The 10,375-nt window shown below is 44.5% G+C and overlaps 1 protein-coding gene across 1 annotated transcript; it reads left to right on the top strand.

Moving 5' to 3' along the window:
- Positions 1-3,199: 3,199 nt before the first annotated feature.
- LOC125758630 (ecdysone 20-monooxygenase-like) lies at positions 3,200-8,693 on the top strand. Its single transcript, XM_049416032.1, has 3 exons — positions 3,200-3,436; positions 8,244-8,434; positions 8,680-8,693. Exons 1-3 carry the CDS (start codon positions 3,234-3,236, stop codon positions 8,691-8,693), a joined length of 408 nt encoding a protein of 135 aa, XP_049271989.1. The 5' UTR covers positions 3,200-3,233.
- Positions 8,694-10,375: the final 1,682 nt, after the last annotated feature.

Genomic DNA, 10,375 nt, shown 5'->3' with positions numbered 1-10,375 from the left:
AAAAGGTGGGAGCGTTTCGGTGTTATGAGTCGTATCAGAGGTCGCAGGGGTGTCGGAGTTCACGGAAGACTTTGCCGTTGGAGACGTTGGAGAATTTGCAGCCGTTGGAGACTTTGCAGCCGTTGGAGACTTTGCAGGACGTTCCCCTAGCTTGGGGGTGACGCAGCGTGTCAGCTCATCGCGCAGAAAACGAACCTCACCACGAAGGGAGGCGACGATACGGACCTGCTGCTCAGCCACTCGGGAATGTTCCTTTCGCAGGCGCTCATTGTCCTCCCGCAGCTGTGAGACCTCGTCACTCAGGAACGAAATCCCTTCCAGCGCGTCGAGGAGCAGGCGGCGAAGGCCGGCTACCTCCTCACCCAGGTCACCCGAAGGGGCGAGAGGTGGACCGGTTGGGGAACCACGTGGCGGCAGGGAACACGCCGCCGGCGCGCATACCTTGGTCTCGTCGATAGGCCTGTCACCATGCTGGGCGGAATCGCACAAATTGCACGAAAATGTAGGCGATCCGGACTTCAAGAGCTGCAGTTGGTCATCCGGCCAAGTCACACACTTCGCGTGCACACGTTTTTCGCAGATTTCGCAGCAGAAAAACTGCTGCTTACCGAAAAAAGGGCACGAGCAGAGCACACACGCATAATAATAATAATAATAATAATAATAATAATAATAATAATAATAATAATAATAATAATAATAATAATAATAATAATAATAATAATAATAATAATAAAAAGAAGAAGGAGAAGAAGAATCGTCGTCAGCCTATATTATACACACTCCAGGACGAAGGCTTCTCCTAATAATCTCGAAGTCCCCCTGTTATGCGAGAGCTGATTCCCTTTTATGCCTCCATATTGAGTTATGTCGTCACTAAGCTTCTGGAGTGGTCGGCAATACAGAGACTATGTAGTCTTGTTCATGCTGCAGGTGGTGTGCTACTTCCTGCCCTCAAAAGCCGTCGCACATATGACATCTGCCGTTTGAGCTTGTGCGCTCGTTCCACTATAGGCGAACCATTTATTTCAACACTGTGCCTCATCGCGGTGTATGTCACAGCGAAGAGCAAAGTTTGAACTCGCAACTGTATAGCAGCTGTCCCTGGGTTTTGCTGTTCATCTATTGCAACATAGCTTGCGTCAAATATATATTCTGCAGTGGAAGAGTGTCGTCCTGCCGTCTTTTTTTTTTTTTTTTTTTTTTGCGCTGGCCGCCGTTGCTCCCGAGTGCTTATCATCTTTTTATCTGGCTCCTACAGACGCTTACGCATGTTGGCCATGAAGTACTGCGTCGATCGCGCGATGCAGCTTCATTGTTTTTTGCCTACTCAGTCGCACTGAAATGATCCGCGTAGTGCAAACCTTTGCATCTCGTGTTGCTGCCTCTGAATCAAGGTGGGCTGCTACGAGCTCTGCCGCGGCAGGGAAGCCCTGTGCTTTATCAGCGAACGCGAAGCCGTTCCGAGAAATACCCCGAATTCCAGCGCTTCCTGTGATTGGAAGTTCTTGGATATACACACGTTTTTTACGTAAGTGTCGCACTTTTTCGCGAAATCTCTTTGCTTTTGAGAGCGTGTTACTTAATGTACAGGGACAACGTAAAAATTCACCAGTAAGTAAAATGCATAAAATCTACTTGGCTAGTCTTTTACATTTCACACTTAGCGGCTAATATCACACTTTCTATAAATGAGTACTCGACCTAGAAAGTCATTGCACATTGTGTACTATCGAAGTAACCGGCCTTTCTTGCTGTCACGTGTGGACAAGGTTTCCATGAGTTGATAGCATTATTGACGAGTGAGCGCAGTTCTAAGTTTTGATGACACGCAGAGTGTGGAAGAAAGCACTGTTTGGCTCTGCTTGTTGACATCAAAAACAGGGCTTATCTCGGCCCGACGCAACTTTTCTTTGTTGATAGACTTCAGTGCGCTGCAACATCATTGATCGTCACGCTTTGATAATCTAACGCCTCTCTTATCTCTCGTGTAGCTTTATTTATCTCCATATTTATAGCGCGTGATGACACCACAGAGAAGAAGGCACACGAGACACAAGGATTCTTCTGTGTGGTGTCGTCTCGCGCTGTAAATATGGCAGCTACAAACCAACTCGCCCAACATATTGCTTTGTTTAACACTCTACATCAAGGGTACCAAACACGCGGCCCGCGGGCCTCATGTGGCCCGGCCCGCACATGGCGGCCTTCGTCCATAATTTTTTTTATTTTTTTAGTACTTTCATGAGCTACGCAGGCATGATTAGCCTCAAGCATTATTTTTTTTTCATGCGTCACCATATGTTGAAACAAAAACGTCAAACAAAAACTATATTTCAAAATTGGTGTCCAGATTTTAGTATCACATCGGCATCGATGTCTAGTTCGAATCCTGACGCCAAATCCCCTTCAGGAATGACCCGTGTATGACATATGGGAAAGGCCGGCTTTTTAATGGCAACGTTAGCTGATATTTCGTACAAACTACAGCCCCCCCCCCCCTCTCTCGCTCATAATATTATCATTGTCCCAGCCCTCGGGGGACTAAATTGCGCGGGTGCGACACGCTTGCTGAGGTGAGTTTGAGACCACAAGTGTTGAAGATTGGGCGAGTTGGTTCGTCGTCCTTGAACTGGTGTAGCGCATTACGGGGAAGAAGAAACGGCCGAGCAGACCGACACAAGAGGACAGAGCGCTAACTTCCAACTGAGCTTTATTGTGAAAATGCATCAAATATGAAAATGCATCAAATATGTATCAAATATGTATCAAATATGTATCAAATATGTATCAAATATGTATCAAATATCAAAAATGCATCAAATATGTATCAAATATGTATCTTGGCGTTGCGTTAGGGTGTTTCTTGTATGCTTGCGCAAGTCTACATATTTGATGCATTTTCACAATAAAGCTCAGTTGGAAGTTAGCGCTCTGTCCTCTTGTGTCGGTCTGCTCGGCCGTTTCTTCTTCCCCGTAATGCGCTACACCAGTTCAAGGAGTTTGAGACCCCTGATCTACACAAATATTTCTTTTTGATACCACAACCAAGGTACTCAACGTTTCCTTGTTACGTCAAGGTGTAGTCTTCACTGAGATTGTAATTGACTTTATTGTCTCATGAGCATAGAGGTAAAGACTTCAACAAAAAATAATAATGAGCCAATCGCTAATGTTTACACCGTATATACCTTGCAGGAAATGGTCATCCTGATGAAAGGCACAATGTCTCCATGGAAATGTACAGAAAGTACGGGCCCATTTTTGTCGAGAGGCTGCAGGGTCGGCGCTCGGTGGTGCACATCGTCAAAGGCACAGACGTACGAAAAGTGCACCAGGAGGAGGGCAAAGCACCTTTCAGGTTGGGAGCGATGCCCCTGAAACACTATCGCAGATCCAGGCCCGAGTACTACGCCGACGTCGGCATTCTTAACCTGTAAGTCACTCTTATGCGCTACCTTGACGCTGGTTACACCGAGCATGTACGTCAGCTAACGAGGACTCTAAAGAACAAAACGATTTTTCTCATATTAGCAAAATACTCTTTCACGATACCATAAACACCACGTTTGCTGCGAGAAGACGCTTGGTAAGCGACAAAACGCGCAAAAACAAAATGTGGGTGGCGACGCCACCTTGAAGTTTCGGCACCATTCGCCGTGACGTCACATGCTTTGACGGCGCCTACTAGGGACTAGGTAGTTCCTAATCGGTAAAAATGAAGTACGTTGTCCTCTCAGGGGGCCATAGATTTAACATACCAAGTTTAGGGCAATTTTGTTGAGCCAATGGCGCCAAAATACGATAAATACACTTAGAAATACGTTACGACACGCAGGGAGGTTTCGGCGCGAAATTTAAAAATGAGACCTTGAATTTGATTTTCTCCTCTAATAATAAACCTATGATAGCGAAATTAACGACATTAGAGTTCTCAGAGCACAGTTTATCGATCTAAACCGATTCACTGTTTCGCTTTAGTGTCCCTTTAACGTTTGTATCAATCTGAGTGACTGGATCACGTCTTGATAACCGTCTACCCCAAAGAGACCACATTGTCTCCGACATTGACACAATAAAAGATTTAATGCGCCTCAGAAATGATTCCCGGTGATTCGTTCCCCTGTGTGAAAAATATGGTAACATTTAATCTGCGCGCTGAGACAGCAATATTGACACGCGGTCGTGACGTTGAAGAAGGCGGCAGTCGGACTGTTAAAGACAAAACCATTTATTTGGCGGACTTGTGCCCAGAAAATAAAAAGTCTTCACAACACAGGCTATATAACAAGCTGATATATAGCATGTGTACCATGTTGCAATAAATCAGTCGATGGTTAGCGCTCACATTGCTCCTTCTCCCTCCCTTTCTTCATCGTTTTCGTTAAGTTATCATAGTTCTATGATCAATATACAGTGGGAACCGACTAGACCAAGAGCGAGTACAGCCACCCAAATCTTCAACTAGCGTTCGCAGCGGCGACGTTTCTGTGTGTAAGCGCCATATGATGGAACGAAGTTGCAAGAAATTGTTTTGTGGGCATGTGCTTTGTGGACATGTACGTGGACGCACCCTTTTTGGAACTTGATTCAGTCATATGGTGAAGCCACACCGAAAATATTGCCACTCGCGTACGCTAGTTGAAGATTTGGCTAACCGAACATTTATACGTGTGGGATGGAAGATTCTACTCATATTGTTGGTGGCCTCGTTAGTTCGGGTAAAATTGCGGGACCCTTAAGCCTCGCCTTAAGAGTTCAACGTGACAGCGATAACCGAGCGCGCGCACGCACGCACGCACGCACGCACGCACGCACGCACGCACGCACGCACGCACACACACACACACACACACACACACACACACACACACACACACACACACACACACACACACACACACACACACACACACACGCGCGCGCGCGCGCGCGCGCGCACTTACAAACGCACACACAAACGCACGCACGCACGTACACACACACATACACACAGACTATCACATTCCCAATCGCTAGCCTGCTTTCGCTTTTCGGTGGAGACCTGAACTGCGCCGCAGGGAAAGCCAAAGTGCAAACGCCCTCCAGCTCCTATCTTTATTTTCGAATTTTCGCTCAAGGCCAACGCTGCTTTATCGCTCACAACCAAAGACGCTGACGCCGCCGACACCGGAATTTCCGCGAAAAGAGCTCTTTGACATTTTCGCGTCAATAAGCTCTACTGTTCGCATTGTGCGCTCAAGCTTATCAGAACAATGATAAATGATATGGAATGTTCTTAGACATTCCGGCGCGGCCTGCACAAGGCAGTGGTTATAATTGTGACTGATCGATTACATAAAAATGGAAAATGAAGCGCTAGTGTCAATATTGTAGTCAATAAGCCACTGTAAGCTTCGTGGCGCGGACGAGTGTTTTTATGAAGCGAGAATACTAGACCTCTGTTATTTGAAATAAAATAGAAGTGTTGTCATTCTGCCATTCTTCGCAACTTCGCAACAGGAATCCATACTGGTGCCGGCGAAATAAATTTCCTTAGTCGACAAGGTATATTCGTGTAGTTTGACATCCCTCTAGCCCACTTATATATCCTCAGCGTTCTCATTTTTAGACCTGTTCTACGAGCTGGGAAGATATTGCTGATCATACTTCCAGATCCACGTATCCGTGTTGCGTATGAACACAGGCATTGCCACAGCCCGCCACGGTGGTCTAATGGTTATACGGTGCTCGACCACTTATGGTGCCGAAGGTCGCACGATCGAATGCCAGCGGCCGCATTTTCGATGGAGGCGGAAATGGTTGAGGCCCGTGTACTTAGATTTAGGGGCACGTTAAAGAATATCAGGTGGCTGAAATTTCCGGAGCCCTCCACTACGGTGTCTCTCACGATCATATCGTGATTCTGGGGCGTTAAACCCCAACAATTATTATTATTAGCATGCATTGCCACGCATAACAAAATTATATTATTCGGGTTACAACTCGGTGCAACGCCCCTGCATTATCCGAAATGTCTTGAGCTTTTTCAGCCACATCACATGCATTGACGCCAAGCAGGTCCCGAATAGTTCTGGCTTCTCAACTGCATGGGAATACGTACTAGCAGTTACTCCGCATTGTTTAGTTAAGCGGATTTTATGTGTGAATAGAGGGGATTTGATCCTTTAGCTATCACCGGAGAAATAAATTTTCTTAGTCAACAAAAAATTCGTCTTAGTTGAGGATGGAGAGCTTCCGGCATGGTAGAGATTGTCGTGCAGCTGATACTATAGACAGAAAGGAGGCTGTCAGGGTGAGGTGCAGTTTGCTGATTCTTTGCTAGTGTATCTCACGCCAGAATCACGAAAATTTTGGATATTTCCGATCTCAATAATTTTTTCTGCTATTTGCTTGTTATTTTGCATTCTGTAACAACTTTGGATGCACAACGAACAAACAAAGGTGCCTTCCGAGATATGCTTCTGCATTCCTGTTCTCTGCATAGGGAAATTGTATACTTCCGCTGCACCAGTACATTGTTTTTGATCTGGCACGTCTGGCTAGTTCCTTGCACCTCTCTCTACACACGGAGGACACAAAACTGACAAGTTGAATAGATTAGCCGGTTTGTATTCGTGGCTATGTGATATGAGCATACCTCTGACAAACACGCAGTCCCTTATGAGTCAGTGCATGGGCGCGCGATATTGCTATGTGATTTCGTTCTTTGCGGTGTTTTCCAACACAATATATTACCCTAGTAGTGCGTTTATTTTTTTAGCTTTATTTATCTTTTCTCCTGGGCAAGAATATCGTCATATTTTTAGCTCAATAAGCCATTATTTAAAATTGGAGCAGCAATTATGTAAGTTAGCTTACTCGTGATGGGTACATTCATGGGTACACAGCGTTGATGGGTATACAGTGTTGATGAATTCTTAATGTTGATTTTTCTGTGTAGTTCCATATTGTGACGTGGCTAGCCACTCGCGTACACTTGAGTAAAGAGCACATTGTCTACATCATAGGTTGGAAAACTCACTCATGAGTTGACTCACTAAGACTCACCAGACTCAGATCGGGCCACAAGTGAATGAGTGCGGGTGGGTAATATTCTGGTGAGCTTAAGTCCTAGTGAGCCGGTTGAGTTAAATTTTAGTGAGTCTGAATGTGAGTGAGTCTGGTTGAGGGAAATTTTGATGAGTTGGAGTCCGAGTGAGCCCTAAGCGCAAAATATATTTCTTGATTGAGCTTGACTGAAGTCCATTTTTGCCGACCTACGGTCTGCATCTACCACGTTTAACTGAATTCAAATGTATGCCTTTTTATGAACGAATGTATGGCTTTTACGCGTTTTACGAACGTATTTATGCCTTTTATGAAGCAGTGATAACGTTACATTGTAAGTAAAGGTAGCCCGAGTTATCGTCACAGTAATCTGCGTATGGTACTTGCTAGAATTCCTCTGCAGCAGCACATTGTTTTTGATCTGGCACAACTGACTATTTCCTAAGCGCAAAATGTCCCAGGTCAAGAAGGCAGCCGACAGATGGATACACGGAGTGGGATAGGTTTCAAACAGGAGAAAGTGCCTCAGAGCAGGCTGGCCGACGTTTCGATAGGTGGATCTATCTTTCTCAAAGGCGCCTTGTCATCCTTGGCGTGTTAGTTTTAATTAAAGGGTTAGTGATGACGTGATGTCCAGCGGTGGTGTTTGTCGCTGTTGGTGATTCCAGCCTGGAAAGAGAAAACTCGAGAGAGAGGAGTGTAGCCCTTGCCACATCATTTGGCGCAAAATATATTTCTTGAGTGAGCCTTACTGAGCTCCACTTCTTTTGCCGACATATGGTTTACATACCTGCAAGTTCAACTCAACTCAAATTTATGCTTTTTATGAACGGATTTTTGTCTTTTATGCCTTTTACGAAGCACCGATAACATTATATGGTGCACTGCGACGATAACTTGGGCTGCGTTCATTTTCAGGGGCGTATCCAGGGGGGGGGGGTTCACCCCCCCCGAAATTTTTCAGTTTTGCTTGCGTATATATTCACGTGCGCATACGAACGCACGCACGAACATACATAAAGTATGGTTGAATCCCCCCCCCCCCTCCCCAGAAAAATATTTCTGGCTACGCCCCTGTTCATTTTCGTTTGGTTTGTTTATCCACTATAGTCACGAATCAACAAGCCTAAGTGTCCACGTTTCTACCATGAGCTCATTGTCTTTTAATTTTTTGCGTGTCATTCTTTATGCAGCCAAGGAAAAGAGTGGCTGAGAGTTCGGTCCAGCACGCAGCCACACACGCTAAAAGCCCGCACAGCCGGTTCATACCTTCCAGCCATGCACAGAATCTCCGACCAAGCTCTGACTCTCATTGATAACGTTATGGATGAAACCGGCTGTGTAAGAGACTGTTTTTCTATCTTCCGACGATGGACCCTGGAAAGTAAGTTCGTGAAAGCATTTATACGTGACTGAGATTGCAAATATTTGTATGTAAAGCAATGGATACCCGATGAACGCTTTTCCTGACGTCGCTGTATTCGACGCATCAGAATTGCGCAGTTCAACGTGCTTAATTACCATGCATTCACGCACGAAACGCAGCACTCTGCAAGCAACGCCACCCACATGCATGTAATTTTGTATATGTGAGACAACATCGATCTTTCACACAATTCCCACCTCTAGGAAACTCTGCTTGAAATGCCCGTTATGCACGCATGCGCGTGTATTTCTATGTTTAGAGTTGTTCGTATATGTACGTAGTATAGCTGAAGAGGAAAGAATTTCAATGCAGTTTTACAAACACACAGCTAAGGTGCTTGTTATACCTGTATTGTGTCAATTTCGTTAAGAAATGGACCACTGAACTTCCAATTATTGCTGAAACAAAAGTTCAAGACTCCAGGTTCATCACACTGCAAGTTTTCCTGGCTATTGTTGGGAATGCAGCTGTCATCGGAGGCAGTATAATCTTAATTTCACATGAACCCGGGCGACTGACCATGGTTATTCAGGCACACAACGGCCGTGAACATGTGCCGACCTTTTTAAATATGACCTAATTTATTCTTTCGGGTAAATAGCTCCTTTACTTTGAAATGAAAACGTATAAATTCTCTATTGAATTATCAGTAATATTGTTAACAATCATAATACAGTCACGGTGCTTATTCCAATCCTTGGTATCGCTTTGTAACTTCTGGATATTTTAACGTTTTCAATCTCAACTATGAATTGAACTCAATTTCACGGCGTTCTCTCGAGTATGAAACGACATATCCGATCCCAGATTGTACGTATAACTGCTGAGATAATTGAATTATCTACTACAGCAGCCTCCTGTTCTACAATGCCACCGGTCGCGTCATCGAATTTACAACTTCGGTTTGTGCTTCTAAATAGCCAGGTTCTTTCTGGAATACAAAAACAATAATTACAACTGCAATGACGACTTTGTCAATGACTAAATTGTAATCCGGAAATTACTTTTCAGTTTTAGATACGTGGGCAGCGGATGATAAATTGTTATTCTGACGCCCCCGCGAGGCATTTTTCTTTCTATTGTGGATTGTACATAGAAAACAACTACTGATCATCCCACCGGCAAACTGCCTTTCTGCTTTGAGATTAATTGATCATGAACAGACTACTAGCTATTCCTCGACATTGCCGTTTCACTGTATAGCCCTGATAAAGCATTTATTTGCATTTATCTAAGTATTAAATTCTACCGATCTCTGTTTCATCGACACACTGTACAACTGAAATAACAACATAAACTAGAAAAAGATGACTCGTTCGTTATAATGTTTCTTGCGAGAAACTATATATGTGACGCGAGTCTGTCAAACTCTGCCGGGCATTACACTGCAAGGCGAAGGTGCTAATTCTACCCTGCTTGGCTCCACCACTAAAATATTAAAAAAATGGTGAATGCTGCTCATGCCGGACAAAATCCTGTTGCCCACCAACCACGTTGTCACTTTCGGAACGGTCTACTGCATAGTAATTTTCGCAACAGCTTAAGTGGCAGATCATTCCTATTACAGTCATCCGGTAGCTATTTTATCGCATTGAGTGTTAGCTTAGAGTGGCGCATCCTGCATTGCACAGCTCACAAATTATTCTATGCCTCATTTCAGCCTATCAACTCCTCGTCTCTCCCTATCTCCTTATCTTCCCCGACATGCAGAAAAGTACGAAGTGTACAGGTTCATTTTTTTTCACGGTGTCCACGGTTACTGCAACGCCTTTGTGCCAAATAAGTTTATATGACGAAACAATAAATTCTACAGGCGTATTACTGGACAGTTGGGTGTTATATTTCAACAAAATACCTTATAAGTGGAGAAATTGTCCTTGAGGACAAATTGTTCCCTCG

This window comes from Rhipicephalus sanguineus, chromosome 5, assembly GCF_013339695.2.
Source record: "Rhipicephalus sanguineus isolate Rsan-2018 chromosome 5, BIME_Rsan_1.4, whole genome shotgun sequence".
Lineage (NCBI taxonomy): Eukaryota > Metazoa > Arthropoda > Arachnida > Ixodida > Ixodidae > Rhipicephalus > Rhipicephalus sanguineus.
This window is presented reverse-complemented; position numbering and strand designations above follow the sequence as displayed.

What these genes read in the sequence shown, in the direction of transcription:
- LOC125758630 (XM_049416032.1), top strand. Translation starts at nt 3,234, where the DNA reads ATGGAAATGTACAGAAAGTACGGGCCCATTTTTGTCGAGAGGCTGCAG. An exon ending in GACGTCGGCATTCTTAACCT is followed by an intron (nt 3,437 to 8,243) that starts GTAAGTCACTCT and finishes TTCTTTATGCAG; the next exon opens with CCAAGGAAAAGAGTGGCTGA.